The sequence below is a fragment of the Telmatherina bonti genome, assembly GCF_933228915.1.
Source record: "Telmatherina bonti genome assembly, chromosome: 1".
In the NCBI taxonomy this organism is placed as follows: domain Eukaryota; kingdom Metazoa; phylum Chordata; class Actinopteri; order Atheriniformes; family Telmatherinidae; genus Telmatherina; species Telmatherina bonti.
This window is the reverse complement of record NC_136619.1, coordinates 21,876,340-21,899,990: the sequence shown is the minus strand read 5'-3', so window position 1 is coordinate 21,899,990 and position 23,651 is coordinate 21,876,340. Positions and strand designations below refer to the sequence as shown.

At 39.2% G+C, this 23,651-nt stretch overlaps 1 protein-coding gene across 2 annotated transcripts in view; it reads right to left on the bottom strand.

The window, feature by feature from the left end:
• Window positions 1-23,651, bottom strand: part of elp4 (elongator acetyltransferase complex subunit 4) — a gene marked incomplete at its 5' end in the record, with an annotated part of 71,125 nt that overhangs the window by 42,256 nt on the left and 5,218 nt on the right. Inside the window, 8 exons of one of the 2 annotated variants that reach the window (XM_079239773.1) lie at window positions 68-179; window positions 4,444-4,550; window positions 6,496-6,604; window positions 11,046-11,234; window positions 13,810-13,894; window positions 16,633-16,769; window positions 18,178-18,312; window positions 19,366-19,487. In XM_079239773.1, the coding sequence (XP_079095899.1) occupies window positions 126-179; window positions 4,444-4,550; window positions 6,496-6,604; window positions 11,046-11,234; window positions 13,810-13,894; window positions 16,633-16,769; window positions 18,178-18,312; window positions 19,366-19,487 (938 nt within the window). In that variant the 3' untranslated portion in view covers window positions 68-125. Of the gene's footprint in view, window positions 1-67; window positions 180-4,443; window positions 4,551-6,495; window positions 6,605-11,045; window positions 11,235-13,809; window positions 13,895-16,632; window positions 16,770-18,177; window positions 18,313-19,365; window positions 19,488-23,651 lie in introns of those variants that run through there. The other variant, XM_079239772.1, reaches the window with a different exon arrangement.

The window sequence follows — 23,651 nt, the reverse complement described above, 5'->3', positions numbered from 1 at the left end:
TTAGCTTCCTCTTTCCCTTAAGTCCTCTTCTACTCAAACCCTTCATTATGTTTATCCTCTTTTCTGCCCCTTCTTTGCTTCCCTTCTACTCACCTAAAAAGTGACTCAGCTGGCTGAAGTTTTTGCTAGGTATGATGGATGTCCATTGGGGTTCTGAAGATGATCAAAGGGTTGAAGAGCTGGTTGCACACACATAGAAGCATCAATATCTGTTTAAGTATTAACTAACTATCAGACTTTTGCTCACATTAGATATATGTTTAGTTTTTCTTTTATATAATAATTATATATGGACACTTCAACCAAAAAGCATGTATTAACACTGCCCAAAAGCTGTGTTTTTTTAGAGTCCACGTTGGTTCACTAATCACATTAATTTTAAAGCCTATCATTCTCAAAAAAAAGTTTGTCAAATAGTTTTCAAATTTGTTCAAACTTCTTGATGCTCCTCTTATCTTGCAGTCTAAAGTACAGTGGACTATCCTAAAAGAGGACACGAGGCTGCACTTTGGTAAAATATTTACTGCATTCAGACTTACTGGAGGATGACCTTGCATTCGTTACAAAACCATCCCCACTGCATCAACAAAAGATTCCTATTCACATGAATGAGGATGTAAAACTGAGAAATAAGGTAATTTAGACAGCTTAGGCTTGAATTTTGCTGTCATTTCTCTCTTCCTTCTTTCTTCCACCATTTTCATACAGATTCTTAATCTTTATGAATTTTATTATTTTCCCAAAAATTGGTAACACAGAATTGAACCTACGTGTATAGACTACGCAATCACAGTGACATGTCTTGTAAGTGTTACAAACACCTCCAAACAGGTTCTCAAACAGAAGACTAATTTGACATAAATCCCCATTTTACACTGTATTTGACCTGCTAACCTGCCTCTGGCACCCCAGCACCCCACAGGCACATTGGCTGTCGGTTTAAAGGGTCAAGCAAAGGTAAAGACAATGTAATTGCGTTACATCTGCATTCTTCAGAGCAGAAGCATTTTGCATTGTGAAACTAGTGACGGAAGCCTATGTCCTATCAGTGTGACTGACAGGTAAATTTCTCACACATATTGTGTGCTTGAGAAACTTCATAATAGCATAGGATGTGTCCGCATTTCTCAATATGCGTTTGCATGTGCTGCTGCACTAATGTCAATATCTCAAGCAATGGTTGTATGTCGATGAGTATGTGTTAATCTTGTCCTAACACCTCACACTCCCCTACCTGCTTAGACAGGGCCATGGGTTAATTCTGGCCTCAGGCGTCAAAGCTAATGACTGCTCCTCAACCGCAGCTTGAACTCTCAAAAGTCAAGTGTTACTGTGGCAAGCTCAGCACAGAACCAGCAGAGCACTGATCGAGCTGAATGTGGGATGGGGGAATAATTCTACCAAACCCAACCAGCTATCAAAAACAAATAATATATATGTTCAAATACAAGATTACTTTTTTGATGAAACCTGTGCTCCGTGGCCTGACAAAAGACAGCCTTTCTGCGTTCCTGACATGCTGGGTGATAGAAGGATGAGTCAAACAGCAGTTAAGAAATTAGTTACCAGAACAAATCTACATGTAACTAGGATGACATCTGACTGCATGACCCAGCCTGTGAGGAGCTTGTACTGTCAATCACCTATTATTTAACATTACTACATATAAATCCATGCAGATAGATGATACATGGAAAGTTTATTGGATTTGCTGTTTTTTGAAAAGATGTATGGAAGTAGACAGAGCGAAGGACAGAATGCGGTTCTTTGTGGCTTCAAGCAAAAGAGCCTTGTAGCTTAAGTAAATGAGATGATGGGTGGGAATGGTGTAGGCTGTCACATGTCAAACACTGGTGTTTTAATCCAATCGGCATCTCATATACTAATCAGATCCAGACAAGAGCAATTGACCAACAGGTCAAGAGCAGTTTAGGAGGATCCATGTAGCTAGAAAACAACAGTAGTCTGCCTCGTTATCCTTTAGACTAATATGCCTCTGCAACACTGGACTCGGAGCTAGCATGTAGTCATACCTTTATGACATTTCTATCTCAAATTATATCCAAATTAATGACAGCTAAATGAGGTGCCAGAGAGCATGCACAGGAACATAACAGGGTATTATAATGACTAATCTGCGTTTTGGCTAATGTGATGCATGACTGATAATATAACACAATGTTCTCTGGGAAATTCCCTGACACAAGCGTCTGTCATAGCCAAAGATTGGGATTGATGTTTTTTATATTAAGTACTGTCTGGCATTAATATTTGTAGCTTTTTCAGAATTGCAAAAAGTTGTATGCCAATATCATCTAATTACTTTTTTAAGTAACTGCTTCCACTAAACAAAAAGAAATAGAAAACAAAAATAGAAACAGACAAAGCTTGGGCTTGACAATGTGCTGCTGGGGTATATGACATGCTATCAAAGCTCTGAGACTTGCTTGTATTCCCTTGGCCCCAGCTCCCTTTCAGTGTTTTCCTATACTCATATATATAACCATGCTGACTTTTAAAAACCTTATAAATCTGTACTAGAGTGGTCTATTCGGGGGTAAGATAAAAAAAAAAAAAAAAAAAGAGGAGTGGGCAAGTGTAGACAGGATAATGGAAGGATTCTAAAAATTGGCAAAAAAAAGTTGACTGTAGGTTACAGGGAAGTTTCGGGGTAAAGTTGGCATTCTTCTCCTCCCCTTCAAATTCTGCCTTAGACCACTTACTAAGAGCCAAGAACCAGAGGGTGTGATAAGGTAATGATAATGTAATGATGAGCCTGAGCTAAGAGGAGGGCCTCTTAATTTGTCTCTAAAGTGGTATTTCAGTGACAGATTCATTTGTTTGATGAACAAAAAAAATAAAACAATGAGAAATCATAAATCTGAATGGAGAAGAAGGCCAAAGAAATTTGTAATATACAGTGCATACCCAACTCTATACATTAACCCAGTGGTGCCCAAACCTTTTCTGCAGGGCCATCTTTCCATCAGTGACAATAATATCAAGCTCCCATCACATGAACCAAAGAAACATATTAAGAAATGTGTCATTAGTTTAATGGCTGCAGTGTATTTACTAGTTAAAACCATGTGAGTGTCGGTATTATTATTATTCATTCTTCAGCTTTTTTGTGAAACATTTTAAACCAGGAATCTCTCTAAACTACTTCCCGTGAGCAAAGTTTTCAATGTGATGAATGCTGCTTTAGTTAAACAACTCTGCTATAAATGATAGTTGGTTGGTTTATTTCTAAATTAACCGACAGGCTTTTCTTTGTGTTCAGGATGAAAAGTCCCCAAGTGGTGCTGTAACAGGTTTGACTTCATATTTCATAATATCAGATGATAATATTGTGATACATACAACACAATGTGGTCTCTTAATTACCCACCACTGATTAGTACTATTATTTGAACATTACCTGGTCAAACCCAGGGACAGATATGCTCCGTCATATTTTCTTCTCTTTTTAGAGTACTTGATGTCTCTCTTCTTGATTCACACCGTTTCCCATTGGTACTTTTACAAATTTGTTCAGTGCCAAAACTCCAAATCTTATTTAGCTTTGCTGCCCGTCACCCCAGTTTGGGAACCACTGCATTAACTATACTTGGATTGAATTCATATTACCTATAATACAAAATTATTTTCCTGCAGTCTTTAAATATGAGAAAGGAGTTTCTCAGGAGCTACATAAAATTATCTTCAATTAAAGTACTGCCATTCACATCAGCTTATAGTTCATGGTGCAAGGTAAACTTGATCTTCTGTTTCACTTTCTCAACATGTCATCACTGCTGCCAACAATGGTTTGACTGAATGGCGGAGTGCCAGATAAAGCATACCATCTCTATGTAACTGTTCCTTCAAGAGCTCTTGTGGTTTAACGTTTTGGCTTGTGCAGCCCTGTTTCCAATTTCAGTTGTCTTTTCTTTGTTACAACAAGGGTTAAAAAACCCTCAGCTTGTTAAATTGAAGCATGCAACATCCAAGAATATAATAGCTGCTTGCTTATTATTAAGCACTAAATAAAAGTCTGAATTGTATGTCTTACTTTAACAGAAGTCAATATTTCTTCATGGGATATTTATGAATATGGACATATTTTTCTCACACTGTTGCCTCTTTACACTGCAGCAACTGTGGCAGCAACAGCGTATAATCAATAGTTTCACCTTTCATTTTGCCACCCAATAATAGAAAAAAAACACAACTTGGCAGTGCTTTGCTTACAGGTGAGACTTTTTTATTGTCACTGCCATTTAATTTAAGAGGATGATGGATGTTAATATAAGCTTAATGAATAATTACTTTGGATTTAATTAAGTTTGAATTTAAATTAATGATTAGATGAGAAAATTACATCTAATCTGAAAAAAACGCACGCAAACCCGTTTGGTTGTAAACTGCTCAATTTATAACCAAATGTTTTTCAGGACATACCTCAATACTGAACTGTTTTCTCTTGAGCTTAAAGGCCAGGTCCTTGTGGTCAGGAAGTTGGCTTGCCAAACAGTTCAGGTGAGCAACCTGATGAACATGTAGGAGACCTGTGAAGGACAGTGGAAGCAGATTAAATGTGAGAAAGTTTAATGGTGCATAAAAAAATTAAAAAAAATCAAGAAAATTTGATCTGTTTGTAGTGTTGTTGTATATATTATTACCCTACATGTCAGTAACAAACCACTGCAGACAGAATTAGGCTTTGCTATTTGCATTAAAAAAGAAGCCATTTTACATTATTATATTAAAATTGTATACACAAGATATATCATGAATTACAAACTAATAATTGCAGTAAACAGTAATAAAATGAGGACAAGCTTGTGCAGTATAAACATCATCAGACAGCTACATCAGCAATAGGTAATATCAACAAGCAATATTTCAGAAGAATAAGAAAATGTATTTTAAATATGAGTCATTCACAAATGTCTGTAAAAAGTTCTGTATCAACAGTCCTAATCTTTTTTCGCCCCCACAATGAGCTTCAGTGTGGTAAAGACAATTTGGGACAAACATATGAACTAACAAGTTCTGAAAAGGCTGGGAAAAGGTCTGGTGATCTTTTTGTCTTTCCCAATTTTGATTTTTACACAGTTACATTTTCTTCAAACTGGACTGTAGACTGTAAAAGTGCAGAAGTATAAATACACATGAGAAAGATAAGGAGAGAGGAAGGGAGTAATGGAGAAAGGAAGACAGACAGAGAAAGTGGGGGATGGTGGGTTCTCTCCTCTGTGCACTTGGGTGATTTCCCCTTGCCTGATTTGCAGTGACAGGCTTCCCAGCATGCTTTGAGCAGCCCTGAACTGCTGCCGCAACCACCCATGCACGCGCAACTGCACGCACTCTCACTTGTACCAGATGCGCTTGCACTCATGAGCACACATCAAAACAATCATACACAGAAACGTATTTCATAATCCTACCAGGGCTTCTCTAGCTGGTTAAACAGGGCAAATTTATATCATATTATACAGGAGAATAAAACACTACTTACAGCAAATCCCAAAGAAACTTTTTGCAGCATAAAGTGATTTCAGAAAATAATATGGCACAACATACTCTTGCTGACTGTACTTAAAGTCACCTGCCTTTACGGTGCAAAGGAATGTGATCACTGTGTGAAGATGTTATCTACATAGAAGCTTGAAAAAAAAATCCTAAACTGACGGTTTTCAATCACACCCGTTCATGTGTCACAACCAGGGTCTTACCCGAGGAGGGAAGGGATGGGGAAAGAGAGGAAAAGAGAAAAAAAACTGCAAACTGAGTGGGAGAGTTCGAGAGGCACTGCTAAAAATACCCCACTTGCTTATTTTGACCTTTATGTGTGGGGAGTGATAGAAAAGAGGATAGTGAGCAGGAGAAAGAAGGAATGATAAAACTGTACAGAAAAAAGTGATGGAAAGGACAGGGAGAGCAGAAACAAACTACATTGCCTTCCTCTCCACTATCTTGGTTTCTTTCGTCCCTTACCAGTGCCCTCTCTCCCTACTGAAAGCTTTGCCCTCCATTTATTAGCAGAGCATGCTGGCCGTGGAGACATTGAGCGAGGGATAGAGAGATAGAGGCAGAAAGGAAGAGAGAGTGATGGTGAGAATATCGATTCCCCAGTGTTGGCCTGCTCTGCTCCAGAGCCTCAGGGGTATGGGACTGGGGATGGAGAGTGGGCAAGGCGAGAGGGAGAGAGGCTCTGCTGGAGGGGGGGGAGGCAGGGATGGAGGGAGAGAGGGTGCGAGGGAGAGGGGGTACAGCGTGGCAGCTGAATCCCCCCCGGCCTGTCTACTGAGGAGCACGTCTGATTGAGCAGCAGCACACTAACGCACACTGACAGCATGGCCTGCAAGGGGGCTGCCCTGCCTCCATCCACAGCCCAGCCCCAGCTTTAATGCACTGCCTATGTGTGTGTGTCTGTGTATTTGATGGAAAAGAGACAGAAAGATAAGCGAGTGTGTGTGTGTGTGTGTGTGTGTGTGTGTGTGTTCTTACCATGGTAGTCTTTGTAGAGAGGGTTGGTCTCTCTTTCTGAGCCTTTGAAAGATTCTAGTGCTATGGCATTGTCACATAGCCGGGTTATGCTGCCCATTAGAGCTCTGTCCTGAAGGATGGAGAGGCATCAAGATTGAGGGAGGCACAGAGCAAGAGAGACAACATAAGCAGGTAATTAAAAGCCTCCTGACGAGCCATTAGTGTTGCAATTAAATTAGGTCATCAATTCCTGTGGCCAGGTCACCTCTTACCATGGCTTGTGCAAGTGCAATGAGTTATAGAGTGGAAAATACTGATAGGAGTCACAGAGGTGATGTCAGAAGAGACAAACAGACATACACCAGTTAAACAACAATAAATCTGGGATGGGAAAACTCATTACGTGTCGAACTTACATAATTCAACTTTATTTAAAAGCATCTCTGACAAAAGGCTAACGGCTGGTTCACAATCTCAAACCTGCGAACAGCATGACAAGATAAAGAAGAATGGGAAGCAAAACAGGTTTGATGAGGACAGCTCCCCCTACTGGCTAGATAAATTACTAGAAAAAAAAGAGGACAAATGAGTGAAGACTGGATAATAAAGAATGGGGGAGTAATATACAAAGAGTGGAGGTAAAAGGGTGAGGGAACGAAGAGGAAGGGAAGAGAGAGGGACATTGGGACAGAGGGAGAGGGGGGAGTCCTACATTATTAATCCCTCTGCCTCCTGAATCATTCACATCCTTCTCTCTGTGTTGGCTGCCATCGTCTAATGCAGTTTTCATGCCTTCATGTCTTCCCCCCACTTTCTTCTTCCTTTTCATTTTTGTCCTACTTTTAAAGTATGCATATCCTGCCAGTCAATGATGCCACAACTCAGAGAGTATCTTAGGTCAGTTCTGCAGTAATTAAAGCCGGGAAGAGTTTAGATAACAACAAACAACTCAAAACATTGATAGCACAGTGTTACCAGTAGTATCTGTATGTTGTATATAACCACTAATACACTAGCTGTTATTTTGCAATGGACAGAATGACTTGTGTGCATTCTGAACAGACTAAGATGAGGCTTATTTGTAAACAATCACAAGTTTTAAATCAGAGGAAACCAAAGTCAACTATGAGCAGTGAAGTGAACTTGTAGGATGGAAAATTAAGGTCAGTATGACATTCACATGCTCTACATCTCCTCAAGTTTAAGAAAGTGGTCACTGGTCAGAGGAAGGCTCATTTCATAACTTCTTTTATATATATATATATATATATATATATATATATATATATATATATATATATATATATATATATATAGAGAGAGAGAGAGAGAGAGAGAGAGAGAGAGAGAGAGAGAGAGAGAGAGAGAGAGAGAGAGAGATACAGATACAGATATATATGTATATATAGCTCTTAAGTGTGTGTATAGACCTGGATAGAGGTTTGAACAGTGACTGTGCAGAGTTTGTATGTTCTCCCTGTGTATGCGAGGGCCCGCCCACCATCCAAAGACACGCATGTTAGGTTAATTGGTCACTCTAAATTCTCCCTGGGAATGAGTGTGAGCGTTGTTTGTTTCTGTGTTGGCCCTGTGATGGACTGGAGACCTGTCCAGGGTCCACCCTGCCTCTCGTCTGTTAATTGCTGGGATATGCTCCAACCCCCTCTAACCCTGAATCAAACTGAGCGATACAGAAAAAACAGTTTAAACAAACAGACAGACAGACAGACAGACAGACAAAAACTCTAAATGTTAACTTCACAAATAAGATGCTAATACTGCATTGCACCCAGCTGACAATCAGCTTTCAAAACCAGACGAGTGTTGCTTAATATCTCATTCTAAACAACACATTTACATTAGCATCAGGATGGACCAGGAGAAACCCCACTTAAGTGACTGCTCAGGTTTGCGAATAAGCTCTTTCTATCAATGTAGCATTCAGTTAATAGATTTTTGTTCCCTTCTACAATGCAAAACTTTGCTCTCTCGTTTAGTTACAATTAAGTAAGGAAAAAAATACAGCTGTCACTGATATTAGCTGAAAATGACAAATAACTAAATAAATAAATAAACTCTGAAAATTACATGAAAATCCTAACTTTGCAGTTGAATTTTGGTTTAACAGAAATATTTAAAAAAAAGAAAAAAATACATGGTGGGACTCAAAAACAAATTTTTTGTGTATCCACCCCCTTTAGGCAACTACTATAATCAGGTGTTTTCTGTAAGTCTCAGTCAGTCTTCTGCACCTGTTAACAGCCATTCTGGACCACCACTCATTAGCTCAAAATTGTCAGTGGCAGTTTGGAGTTTTGTGTTTTTATTTAATTATTCTTTTCAACCACAGCTCAATTGCAGTGTCTCTTATTACACAATTATAATTCAGAAAATTTTCATTTTCTTTGTCTATCCATTTTCAAGTTTGTAGGTATTTGACTAATGAAAATTTAGCCTTTTTTAACAGGAGGTTGCCAATACACTTTTGCACCACTGTAGATTATTTGTTTTTGCAGTGTTTTTTTTCAAGTGGCATTTTGGCACAGATGCAACTAACATAAACAAAAACACAGGAAAGAGGACTTTCATTGGCTTTGGTTTCATGTGTAAGGGTTTTAAGTCTGAGGAGATGTGCATCCAACATATAAACTTGGTTCAGCTCAGCCTAACTGAATTCACCAGACAAGGTAATGATAACACATTTCTGTTTAGTATGTATGTTTTCCTGGTTCTGGTGGAAATCAAAGTTAAAGGCAAGCTCTGAGGTTGGAAGAATCAGTCACAAGCTTACAAGACAGGTATCCGTCTTCAGCACTGTGGAACTGTGTATTCAAATTTTCTGAAAATTTTAAGAGCCCAAGGGTGCAGATGCCTCGGAGTTCTGTCATCTGATAAAACAGACATTGAATAATTTGTCTCCAAGTGAAATCAGTGTCTGTAGAGGAAATCAGACATATCATTGATACTTTTCTAATTTCTTTTGATCTGTCATTGCAAAGTTGGTGGTGTAGATTAATATGCTAAAACATTACAAAATGCAGAAAAAGCAGCTGAAAACTTTCAGTTTGCTTTTATTTTGTGCTTGTGTGTAGGTTGGGTGTGGTTGCAGGATATAGGATGATGCTGGAGAACCAGGCAAGGACAAAACTAATTAATGTTTTAGATGAACTGTGGCACAGGACTGCTGTGAGGAGGCTTTCAGTGACTCGCTCAACTTCCCAAGCTGCTCAATAATGTATCAAGCATTGTAAACTAGTGGCACTGGGCTAGTTGGTTAGGACCTTGCTGTCTCCGCCAGCTAGCAAACTGTTACTAATCTAGACAGTTTTCCAACGGCCACACTTTTTCACTTGAAATGGTTGTCTATGCACTGTTATGACCAAGTGAAGCTCTGCTAACATATTGGTTGGTAAAACATTTAAGATAATATTAATTCTGTCTCAATGGATCAGCTATAAAATGTTGGTGATGTCAGCTGATCAGTTTCAGTGTTTTTACTTGTGATGATAACATAAGGTGAGATTCACAATGCTAAGCTAATCATAAGATCATAATAAAACAGCCGCTAATTACCGCTATGTTGGCTAAGTCACCAAACACCTGATTCAGTCCAAAATGTTCCCCTTTTTTCTTTCCCATCTCATTCACTTCTCTCCACAGGGTGGAAAGGGGGGAGGGGACAAATTAAGGATTTGGAAGGCTGGCCAGAGTGGGACAGGGGGACCGCTCCCACCACAGCTGACATCTGCTAGTTAGCTACTCTACCTTTTTGACTAGGCCAAAGCCGCTGTGCACTGAGCATATAGGCCTGGAGCCAGAACGTGTTGTGACAACACAGCTGTTCTAGAAGTTAAGCACTGACCTACATCTTTGAAAAAAGGCATCACAAAAAACAAAGTGTCAATGTTCATGTGAGTGAATGCTCCAAGAGTGGTTAAAGTGTGGCCAGGTTAGTTCAGTAGAAAGTCTCAGATGGCTTCTGTGGTGAGTTTGTCTCTATGGCTGACTGTCTGGGGGAGGGATGTGGTCTGCCATATGCCTCAGCAGATGACTCCACCTTCACACTGAGAGGCCAGACTGGACACAGAGGCATACACACAGACTCATAGCCCACAACTACCCACAACCACAACTAGAGACACTACTACTAGGAGAGATCTTTGCAACACTATAAAATGCATTATACTTGTGTGTGACTACAAGTAATGAAACCATAAACAAAGGAAGTTTTGAGGCCCCTGAATAGTGAGCACTTGACTGGGATGTTTTGGGAGAGATGTTTTGGCTGAAGGTACCCAACAACAAAAGACTGTGCTTTTTCACCACAATGAATAGTCCATGAACCAAAAAACTACCCATGCACAAAACTATAAACTGTCTTAACTTCAAATTACTATTATTCCTCAATTTCAGTTGAATCAAGCTCAGTGTATACTTCCTTGATAAACTGAAGGCAGATGGTTTGGTATACCACTACTGGCTTACTTTCTACAACCATTTTGACCTAACAAAAGAGGAGGAAGTTGTGTGGCCTCTGATAGGGTGTCTGCGTGTGTCAAACACTGTCTTACCTGGATGAGATGAGATGGTAGAGTAACTACTGCAACTGACAACGATGACCTCAGCAAAGAACGAAGTCCATAGAGAAAAGTAGTCAGGGCGTGGCTGTATGTTGGGTTGTCATGGCAACTTAGGTCATCACCCCATAGAGCTGAGCCAAGAGAGTGAAGCCCAATTCTCAGGATGTTTCGTGACTTTGACTACAAGAAGTTTAAAAAAAGAGGAGGGGGGAGCAGAATTGTATTTTAGTTTCGCAAAATATTGTAAATGAGGAACATTACACTGAAGCAGATAGCAAGCACACAGTAATGCAACATTTACACCAAAATGATGTCTGGATCTGAATATTAGAAATATTATCTGACTACTGCTTCAGAAAGGTGCTGCTGTCTTGGAGTCATGTTGCCAAACTCAGGAAGAGAGCGACTGGACAGTCTGCTCACCAGCACAGACGATCGGAACACTGTGCCCAAACGTGACTGGACACAACTGCCCAATCACAGAAGCCATCTGACACATGCACAATGGACCTGTCAGACAGGCTTCCAATATGGCTGCCACCCAGAAACCCCAGCACATTCTTGGCACAACAGTGATGCTCTGCAGCCAAGGGGGCCTGGGTAAGGGTGGAGTGCCTTGCCTTGAAACCACCCTACCCCACCACAAGGCATCGAGTAAAACCCACTTTCTTGAGAACTGAAAAAAAAAAAGTGGCCAAACAGTGGTAGGACATATATCACTGACCCTCAGAGAATAGGGGAGCCTGTCCAAACTGTGAGAGGTTTTTAGCCTTTAGTTCAGTTGTCTTTTATTTGGGGTTTCTTTACGATTGCGAATGATTACTGAGGTAAGAGCCAAGAATGATTAACAAAACCCTGGCCTGAAATCTGCTCAGTTTTCTTTTTTGGTTCTTACTCCTTATTAAAAACAAAACAAAACAACAACAAAAAAACTCCCCATCCATTAACACAATCTTTTCAAAATTTTCACCCCACACCCCTCTGCTTCCTCTCCCAAAAGTATGACCTAAGCTTTGTCTGGATCTGGATCTGAATCACAAGAATCTAAGAAAAATAAACGCCATTGTTTAGAAGGAAGTTTTCAGAGCTGGCTCATTGCCTCCAGCCTCTCACAATGAACTCTTGGACCATCTTTCTTTACATAATTTAACATCAATTCTCCATCTCCACATTTTACTCTGTTGAAATATTAGCATTATTTATGTAGATGGCATAGTCACAATTTCTTTGTTTGGCAGAACCACAAAATTAGAAATCTATTTCTGTGTCTGAACACAGAGGGGGGGAACTGTGGAAAAGAGACAGTTGCTGTGGTAACATCAGGATGGGAGGCCAAACTTAACTTCTATAGTTTAGCCTATAGAAAAATCAGGGAACCATGCCAGGAGCGTCCAGCCAAAGGCTTGAGGCCAGCCATATAGACTACAACATGTCTGGAACCACAACCTAATCAGGCAGTCTGTGGAGACTCCTGTTATCACCCCTGCCAAACTCAACTCAAAAGAGACCAATACATATAGTCATAAGATGTATCTTTGATCCTGTTTTTTTCCTTCTTTTTTTTTAAATTATTATTATTAATTGATGAACAAAAGTTTTTTTTTTCTGCATGTATATATAACCATACAGTTAGGAGGCCACATTAGCAGAATAGCAATCAATGCACACACCATATTATCCATACTGGACATTTTTGTCCCAATGCCCATGTCGCTCTGTGCTGGCCTGCATTCCTAGACTGTGCCAACAGCATGTCAAGTGGTCACACTGCTTTAATGATGTCAGCAGTTAATCTGGTCTTTGAGTGACAGTGCTTGGGGAGGAAAAGTGGGGGTTAGATGAGGTAAATCCCATGTGTGAGAGACAGGCAGAAAGGTGGCTCCAGGTGACAAGTAGAGGGGTCACAGTACATAGGTGAAGGAAGTGCAATGAAAAGCATGCATGTATGGAATCACAAACATAGCAACATCTATGCTTTTCTAAAGTATATTATATAATAGTTATATTAGTTTGTGCAAGTTATTTACATAATAAAGTGCAATGTATATACTGTATTGACGGAGGAACTCTAGTGCCCGTGGAAAACCGAAATAGGTGTGTCTAGTGAGACAGACAGGGTCATAGATGTTTATGGCATCCTTCTCATGACTGGTGACCATTAAAATGATGTATGTCAAAGGTAAGACATACACAGCTGGGACACACAGGTGAACAGGTGACAGTGAAACAAACACAGCAATAAACACTCAAATACACATACACACAGATAACATTTTCTTTGTTGTTTAATGCACATTACACATGACGTTAGACAGAGACAGACAGACAGACATATGGACAGATAGCTAGATAAACCAGACCCTTGCCTCAATAAAGTTGTTTGCCACTTTGTAAAATTTAGAAAGGTTGTCACTTAATTTCACATTTCAATCACAGAAGTTTTCTGATATGTTAAAACACAGTGTAATAAACTAGATTCACCCTCTTGAATGCAGCTGGCTGACTGGACTGAGGGATAAGCAAATATAACATGGATAGAAATAACTGCTGTTCAGCCACAAATGTATTTCTATGAAAGCAAAAACAACTAATTAACAATAAAGCACGATGGATGTGTTATTTAAATCATCAGGGCCTTTATTAACTGAAGATATTAAACATTTCTGAAAGGTTGCTGCAGCAAAATATTTTCAGCACAAACCCCTTTGTATCCAATCTATAGGAAATGAAACCCATGTAGTTTTTCAGCTCTTACCATGGGGATAGCCACATCAAAGCCCTCCCTTTGTATGACCTCTTGAAGAGACTTCAGCAATGCAGAGTAGGGCTCAAACATGGTACTGGAGAGAGCAAAGAACAGATTGGACACAGTGAACCAAACAACTAGGTAAAAAACACTAAACAGAAACCATCATTTTTATAAAACTGGGCCAAGCTTATCACTGCAGCAGCCTAATCCTTCATGACTGCAGCATGTTCTTCCTGACTGTGCTTTTCTGGAACCACCGAAGCAGACAGATGATCCATATCAAGAGATCCAATTAATGTATTTGGTTGATTAAATTACAACATGACTGGTTCTTTGTCAGCTCCCTGAGGATCTGATTGTGCCGAGACAGACAGACAGATGAGATGCACATATGCACAAACATACACACAACAAAGATGAGATTGGGGATTAATGGGCTGATATTTTAAATTAACAGAGAACAGCATTTTGATGTTTAATCAAGGAGAAGATGTGCACCACTGACAAGGGGCACACAGTGCCATCAGACCAACATTTAGCAACAGTCGAGGGAGGGTTAACTGCTTAGTCCTCCATAAGCTTATAGGATGTCCAATAGGAATGTTAAACGCATCTTTTTACACAGGACCCTCCACTTACGAACGTCCCACCATTGTAATGACTGCTCTGTCATGATTCACAGTAGGCTGCTATGTCAGTTGTCAATTCAACCTGCAGGCTACAAAAGCTGATACACATACACCGGTCACACGCCAACAGTCCTGCATAAAGAACGGAAATACACACTTGTGTTGATTACACTTGGACAAATATATCCATGTACTCCATTTCAGTTATTCAGCACAACAATAGTGCCTCCTGACCCTGCTGTGGCTAATGATAGAGCTGGATTGGTGAAGAGGGACACCTACCCTCCATGGTCTCTCTGCCCATGCACCAGCTATGAGGTAGGGGGCTGGGATGGTGTGACATGCATTTGTGCACGAGATTGCCTCTAGTTGGCAGCCATTGTGTGGGGTAGCATTGTATTTTAGTTACCCCTACTGAGCATTGGTCATTCAGGTACCAAAGAGGTCTAGGTGCTTAACGACAAGGGCTAGTGCGTCAGCTAATTAGGATCATACACATGGAAGCTTCTTTATCTCAGTGTTCCTGTTTGAGCAAGGGAAGAAAAGAGGAAAAAGGGGGATGCTTGGTCTTAAACAACAGGATCTGTATCACCTAGAGAGCAATTTGTGCCAATTATGCCTTCAAGTGAAACGGAGCAATTTAACAGCTAGGGTATCAACATGGGGCTGTGGACACGTGCAAGGGGGAGTAGCCTGCTCTGGAGTTTGTGAGGTATGAGTGTGTGTGTAATGTTCTAAGTGTTTGTGTGTTTGCATGTATTTGTGTCAGTGCTTGGGCGGGCCTCAAGGCACAATGGTGTGATGCAGGTGTCGTTTCCAGCTGTCAATATGTCTAAGATCTATAATTCATTCACACACTAAGACAACACTATCTCACTCTTACTGTTGTGCACCTCGAGTAGGTTTATTATTTTTTTCCCCATTAACATCATTAAATTCTAAACTGATATCTAACAGCAACCAGAGCTGACCACTTTACGTGTTGCACTTGTGAGGATGCATACTGAAAACTTGCAACATTTAATTTGTTTGTTTGGGAGCTCTGTTAAACAGTCCCCATTTGGTGCTAAAAAGACCGAAGGACTTTCTAAAGCCTCCTCCACATCCTCTGTGCTCCAGATTGGTGTGTTTACCCAGTATGTGCAAGTGTGCTTTCGTGTGCCTGTGTGTGTTCAACAGCACTCTTTGAGTAAAGAGCCTGCATGACCTCTGAACTCTAAGTACACTCAACGCAGGAGAAATCAAACAGATGCTGAGCAAACAGGACCCTTATTTGAATAGACATGTGCAACCTTTCTAAAAGGCTGAATGACTTAACTGATGGCAAGCATCTCGGAAGAGAAGAGGAAAAAGGCAGATTTGTTTCATCTGCCTAAGATGTGATTACACTGAGTTTGCGAGCATTTGAGAGTTTTTGTTGAAACACAAAATTACAACTGAAACAAAAAACATTAAAAAAAAAAAAAAAAAAAAAAAGAAAAAACTGAATGAAAGAATAACTTTTATTTGAACTTTTAAAAGGGTAGGTTGTGACATGTCACTATGTGCTGTAACAGCAATTAAGTAGTAATGATATGATAAATATTTTCAGATTTTAAAACAATATAATCTTCACTAATATTTCAGAATCAATAACATGATATCTGTTTAACAGCAGAGGTAATAGAAACAAATTCCACTGCGCTTGAAAAACTACTTAAATAGTTAATGAAAAACCTGAGTGAAGCCATATATTTCAATAATGATTAAAAAGTTCCAGTCATTATCAGGCAAATGCAACAATAAACTGTTCTAGCTTGTAACATGCAGCATTTTTATATTGTATTTTTCTACATTATACATATTTAATATTTTTTTGGACTTGGACTGTTTGTAAAAAAAATTGTGACATTTATTTGGTGTTTTGTGACATCTTTCTTGGAGAAAAAAATATGAAAAACTGCGAAATACATATTTATAGCTGTAAAGGTAATCTAATTATATATTAATTCTATATTTCTTTTTGGGGCAAATAAGTAAAACTCAGACCCAGAAGGTTTAAACCCTTTATATTCTGTGAACAATGCAATGTTTTCTTGCATGTGTTCCGTTATTTTTATAACTGTGTTTTGTGCACGATGTCATGCTTGTGTGTTCATGTTCTGCAGATGATGTCTCATTGGTTTCTGTGTATTCTGTAGAGGATGTCTTGTTGTTTAACCTGTGTGCAGTTGTTGACAGGATTGGATATTCTGGAAGGTAGAAGCGGTGGTACTTGGCTGCCTGGCGAATTTCTGGGTCCATCGTCTTGGAGACGTCATAGTAGTGCCCAAACCGGGAAGATGATGCCAAAGCACTCTGAAGAGGTCAATAAAACAGAATTAAAGAATGACAAAGATTATATGCAGTAATGATATTTATCTGAAAAACATCTGAAGCTGTAACTGAAGCTGCTACTTGATTTGAAATCCTTTAAACAAAGGATGTGACTTCAACGTATCAGTTAAGAATTAAACGGTTCTTAATATTTACATTTGCCTTTGCAATATGTTAAATAGATTTGCTTTGCAATACTATGGTAATGCAATTGCATTGTTTATGGGTCATTCCTCAACGTTCCTGCAGCAGAGAAGTCAAATAACCACTAGGACCACTGTCTTAATCATTTCTTCACATAAATGTCCACTTCTGACTGTGAAAGCAAATGTGGCAGAGAAGCAGAGGAAGGCGGATGTTTTCCTGCCGCTGAAAGAGAGAGTTTTAGTTCTTCTCTCTCTGTGAAACCAGGGATTCCATTGTTAGAGGGGCCCTTAATCTACTCCTAATCTGGATTAGGGCCCCCGGTGTGTCCCTCTCCTGGCAGGACGAGGGGGTCAGCAGGGCAGGGGGGTCAGGGGCTCATCTTCTCTTTGTGAGCTAGGCAACCCGCTTAGCGTTCCATCCCTGCCCTGACGGCCTCACCTTTGATCTGATGTCTTCATCGGGAGGGCGACACAGTGGGCTATGGCAAGAGAGGTGTGTGTAAGGGGAAAGTTAGCGTTGACTCTCGGGGTGAATTTGGGATGCAAATCCTCTGGTGGGGCTTACTAGTGGTTTGTAAAGACGATTTTACAGGGGAAGGGGGGAGAGGTGAGGAAAGTACACAGATATAAAGAAGTTTCCAGGGAGAGAGAAAGAGGGAGAGGATCCCCAGGGACACACTGTGTGCTGTTGATCCACATAGCGATATGGATTATAGACCAACAGGGGTAGACTGCAGAGAAATGGAAGGGGAGGGTCACCTCTTCTCAAAGCGGAAGAAAGAGTGTAGAGCCGCCAACCCTAGCAGGGGGAAAGGCAGGGATTTAGGGGAAGACAGAGGCGCAGGTCTGGGTCATAGGGTTGAGCGAGCAGACATGTCAATGCACAGCCTGCAAAGTACTCTTGTTTCCCAGGCTAAGCAGGGGTGCCGGCGTGTGTGTATATTGGTTGGGGACCAGTGAAAAGACTACCTATTGCCAGTTAAGTGTGAGTAATCTGGTCCAACTCTGAAAAGAGAGACTGAAGTCTCATTCACACCAGAAAGAAGTTTAGAGGCTGATGGATTTAGTGGTCAAAACAATCGCCAAACAAGACAAGAGAACCAGTGCTGTGAATTTTCAATACATCATTAAAAGAGATACATCTTTTTGTGAAAGCAAACCATCACAGAGTCACCTTTGTTATGGTACAAACAGATATGATTGAGGCTAATAGAAGCACACAACAATAAGCAAAATTTAATCACCTGTACTTTAGGTAGATTCTGATAGCGCCAGGCAATCTTCATGGCATCCAAACTGTCTTGGGGTTCACAAGGTAGCCTGTGCTGCTCTACAGGTTTGGGAATAGCAACATCATCTAAGATGGGTGCTGGGAGCTCCTGTTCAAAATAATAAAATTAAATTAGTTAGTGTAAACAAAAATTGGATTAATATTTTATCAAAATTCTGAAGGCTGAAAGGTTCACTGTGCAAAATACATGACTTGCCAAAAGAAATCGGAAGATGTCAAGTATGATGAATTCATAACAGACAAAAAACATGCATGTAGATAATAAAGGTTTTAGAATGGAAAGATCTTGTAGCAGCAAAGTCAGGGATACATCACCCCTGTAGCAATGAGGATTACATAAAAAAGCACAATCTAATCTTAAATCTTACTAAAATAAAACCTAAACAAGAAGACTAAGGGCAGACTATTAATAAACCTTAGAAATAAACAAGAAATATAGACCCAGCTTCTCATAATGAAATGTCATTTTACTGCATTCCCATAAGAATTTTGAAAACTGAAGTTAATAAACTCTCCAGAAATTGATGAGAGACATCCTTGTTTAGCTAAAGCAAGTAAACATGGGTTCTTTTTGGATGAAGTTTAGCTTTTGCATCTGCAAATTACCATTACTAAAATGTAACTGTGAAAACACTTAATAATGTGATATATCCCCACTGGGACTTCCGTCTCTTAATAAGCCCTTGATATGCAAAGAGAGGGTAAGGCTATGACCCCTCCCACTATCAATCAGTAAGAGAGAGGCCCTCCTCCTGTATGCTGGGTGGCAGGCATCTTCTGGGGCTGCAATCCTCTTCACAGACTGCAATGCCGGGAAACATTTCAACAATGCTACAACCATGCCAGCCTCAACCTCTCAGATACCCTTGTTGACCCTGACATATGTTGGGAAAAGCTGCATGCCTGCATTTTATAGCAGGAGCTGATTATATTGTAATGATGAAAAAAAAAGTGTTTCTTAAATTTCTTTTTCATAAAGTAACAGTTATACTGAATGATGCTAAACAAGGTGTATTGAGGCCATCTTGAGGTCTTTGTGACTGGCTTCTCAAGTTTTGTAACTCTTCCAAACAATCTTACATTGCAATAGCACAAATTTCCTCTTGAGACATTAAAGAGTGGATGGCACCTCCTCTCTTACCTGTAAGATATCATCAGGACTATCTTGAGCTGCTGCCACAAAAAGTTCATGTCGACACACCACTCCTTCAGCCAGAAAGTATTTCAAGATCATGCGAGAGTAGCTATCATATCGGTCTTCCTCTGACAGATAGAAAAAGACATCAAAAACATTTTATTTTAAGCAGAGAATTCAATGCCATACTGATAAACATTGCTGGCAAAATCTATAAAAAAAGACATTTTGAGATGAAACAATTATTTTTAATAGTTCAGACACCTATATACAGATGCAGGAGTCCATGACTGCATCATAGCTGCAGACTGTAATTGATGTAAGGACCAGAATTCTGGGTTTTTTTTGTAGGCAGCACATGACAGCAAAGAAACATAGGTGTTGCTTTGTGAGCTGACCATCATTGTGGGAAGATGACATCTTCAGTCCTCTTGTTAGGTATTAACAGTATCCCTGTCCACTTTCACTATCTCAAGCACAAACCAACAGCCGAGGTGAGAGAGAGACACCTGCCTTAAGCATTCACCTGACCCCTCCCGCAGAACAGAAATGCACCTATGTGGTCAGGATGACTGACAAGTGAAGGCATAAGGTGGATTACATAGTATCTGATCTTAAAATGTTTTTTGACATCTGGCTCAACTGAATCTCTTGTTTGTTTTTTTTATACATTATGATGGCAATGGCATCCCTTCACAACTATTTTTCTATTGTCATTCACATGAGGCTTATTTGTAGAAAAAAAAGATATAGTATGAGGGGGAGAATACATCCCAGCTTCAAGGAATGACACTGCAGCATCATCTTGAAGAGTGTGGATAGTAATTCTAAACAAGCACATTCTTTCCCGAAGACAACTTTTCTTATAGTATACAATGCAGCCACCCCGTCATTGCACTCCCCTAACCTGCAAAAACAAAAAAAAGGAAGAGAAAAAGTGCTTGCATCATCACCATTAAAACTCAACTGAGGAGGGCACATAACTCTGCCCAGCATGCTGCTAGTGCTTCCTGTCACTGCCACTATTTTGTATAGATTTTATAGGCCTTTCTTCACAATGACAAACAGTGGGCACACAGACAAAGGCAGTCGTGACAGTTAAGGTAATGGCATACAACTGACAGCTTGGGAATGACATCCTGACGAGTCATCTTCGAACATCTGGAGAATTCTGCCCCCTCCCATGTTCCTGGTCTATGTCCTCACCTACGGACTTCGGATGGCCCAGGAAATTCCATGGCTCTTCAATTTGTTGTCGGTGGGGCTCCCTGTTCTCTTATTGATGGGTTTCTAGGTCAGCAGGCCTTTGTGGCTTTCAGCAGGCCCCACAAAGACTCCCAGATGGGTCCTCTCAAGATGGGACCTATTGTGCTTGTGTTTCTATGGGAGCCTTACAAATGGAACCTCCAGGAGTCATTAGGCTGTTGAGGTAGGGGGTATGAGGAGGGGGCAGGAGGTGGTGGGGTATAGAAGCAACAGGGGGTGGGGGTGGGTGATATCTTTGAGGAAGATCAGTCACTCTGGACAGTCATGGATGATTTTTTTTTCTTTTTTTTTGCTTATTCTGACTAAGATTTGATAAAAGGGGGGCTTTGCTTCATTTGCCTTCAAACAAGAAAGTGGGACTGCAAGAGTCCTGAATCATATCTGCTGAAGCTGCAGGGGGAGGAGACAAAATATCTAGGTCAGAATGTTCTCCCCTTGTACATCTTTGGTCTCTAAAGTGGTATTACCTCTGCCAAGGAGGTTATGTTGTTGCCAGTGTTTGTCTGTTTGTTTGTTAGCAACTTAATGCAAAAAACTAATTGATGGATTGTTGTGATTTTCCTTTCCTGAAAATGGGACTTGAACTAACTTAGATTTGATTAAATTTTACAACTGACTTGGATCCCATCTAGATCCAGGAAGTTTTTTGAAGGATACTTTATGTAGAAAATTCAGTAGAAAACAAACAGAAGAAGCATTGGCTGCTGTTAAGAATGATTTGCTCAAAATTAGTAACTTGTATATAAAGGATCTGATGTTAACACAGCTTACAATTCCTTTCTTATTGTCCACTTAAAAAGTGTAGAAAAAAAGACCACATAAAAGACTCCATGGCTAACAAAAAGCTTATTAAATGCGTGCAAAAAAGAAAAATTATTTATATAAACAATTCCTTAAATATCGAACAGAAGATGCTGAATTAAAATATAAAAATAAACTGACTTGCATTATGCGTGACAGTAAAAAAGATTACTATACTAAACTACTTAACTGTAAAAAAAAAACAAAAAACAATGTTAAAGAAATGTAGAAGGTGCTAAATACTGTCATTGAAAGAAGAATTGAAAATTTAAGTTATCCTGATTATTTTATGGTGAATAATAACATCATTACAGACAGACAACAAATTGTGGATGGTTTCAATAGTTTTTTTGTTAACATTGGGCCTGAACTGGCTAGGAAAATACCAGCGAATGAGATGCCTCTAGGAAATCCTTCGGAGAGCAACTCAAATTCACTTGTTTCTCACTCTTGTTGAGGAGAAAGAAGTTTTTGACACAAAAAAACATAAAAGGATATGATATGAAAACAATTAGGAAAATAGCACATTTCACATTTCCCTTAAAAATTAAATTAGCTAGATTTATCCCCATCTTCAAATCAGGAGATAAACACCAAACCACAAATTATCAGTCTGTTTCCCTTTTGCTTCAGATATTAGATATTTTGCCTCAGATATTGTAAAAGTTATTTGAGAGTAGAGTTCATAACTTTGTTGAAAAACATAGTCTGTTGTTTAACAGTCAATATGGTTTCAGACGCAATCGATCAACTAGCCTTGCTTTAATGGATTTAATCCATGAAATAACAAATTGTATAGAAAAAAAGAAATATGTAAATGGTATTTTTATTGACCAAAAGGCTTTTGATTCGATAGCTCATTGCATATTGATACACAAACTGGAACATCGTGGCTTCAGAGGAATAATTAAGGACTGGATACAAAGTTACTTGGGGGAAAGACAGCAGTTTGTCCAGATTGATCAGCAGAAATCTGAACATAAGTACATTACATGTGGAGTACCTCAAGGGTCAATTTTAGGACCAACGTTGTTTTTACTGTATATAAATGACATTCATAAAGTATGAGAAGCAATGAAGTTTGTTTTGTTTGCGGATGATATGAATATTATTTGTTCAGGGAAAAATATGAAGCAACTTTTGTATGAAATAACTTGGAAAATTGACAAATAAAAAAAAAAAAAGGTTCTATGCAAATAGATTATCACTGAACCAAAAAAAAAAGATTTTATTTGGAAATCGGAAAAGTAATATATATGTTCAACTAACTATTGATGACATTAACATTGAGAAAGTCCAACAAATCACATTTTTGTGAGTTGTACAGGATGAAAAGATTTCTTGGAAACCCCATATAAGTTATTTACAGACAAAGGTTGCTAAATGTGTAGGTGTAATGAAAATAGTCAGGTATGTGTTGAATCAAAATGCTCTGTGTATATTCTATCAATCATTTGTCATGCCATATTTAAACTATTATATAGAGGTATGGGGGAACTGCTACAAGACACATTTATTACCATTAGTTATTCAACAGAAAAGAGCAATCGGAATAGTTCACGAGGTTTAATATTATGAGCATACTAATCCACTTTTCATAAAAGCATTTGATTTAAAATGAAAAGATCTGGTAAATTATGAAACTGCCCAAATTATGTTTAAAGCATCAAAAAACTCTCTTCCAGCCAATATTGAAAACCTCTTTAAAGACAGAGATGCACATATAAGTATAATTTGTGGGAAAGCATGAATTGTATCAAACAAAAGTAAGAACCACTTTAAAATCTGTGTGTGTCACCATGAATGGAGTTATTCTGTGGAATAAATTACCAGAATACATGAAAAATTGTACAAACCTTGTTCAGTTTAAAAATATGTTAAAAAAAGAAGTTATAAAGAGGTATCAGGAGGAGAGAGATTGATGCTTTTAACATAAAATTGTATACTGTAAATGTATATTACAGATGGAGGGTTGGGCAGTGGTCGGAGAGGGTGTGGTTAGCGTGGACATCCCAAGTGTCCACGCTAACCAACCCTCTTGTCTATACTTAGTGATAGTGATGTGTGCTCACAATGATTTGCTATATATAAGCCATCCACTGACAGCGTCTTTGACACATAGCCAGGCTATAAGCTTAACATACAAAAAAAAAAAAAAGGAAAAATAATCAAACAAAAACAACCCATCATAAATATTAACATTTAACATAAAGCATCACCTGAGA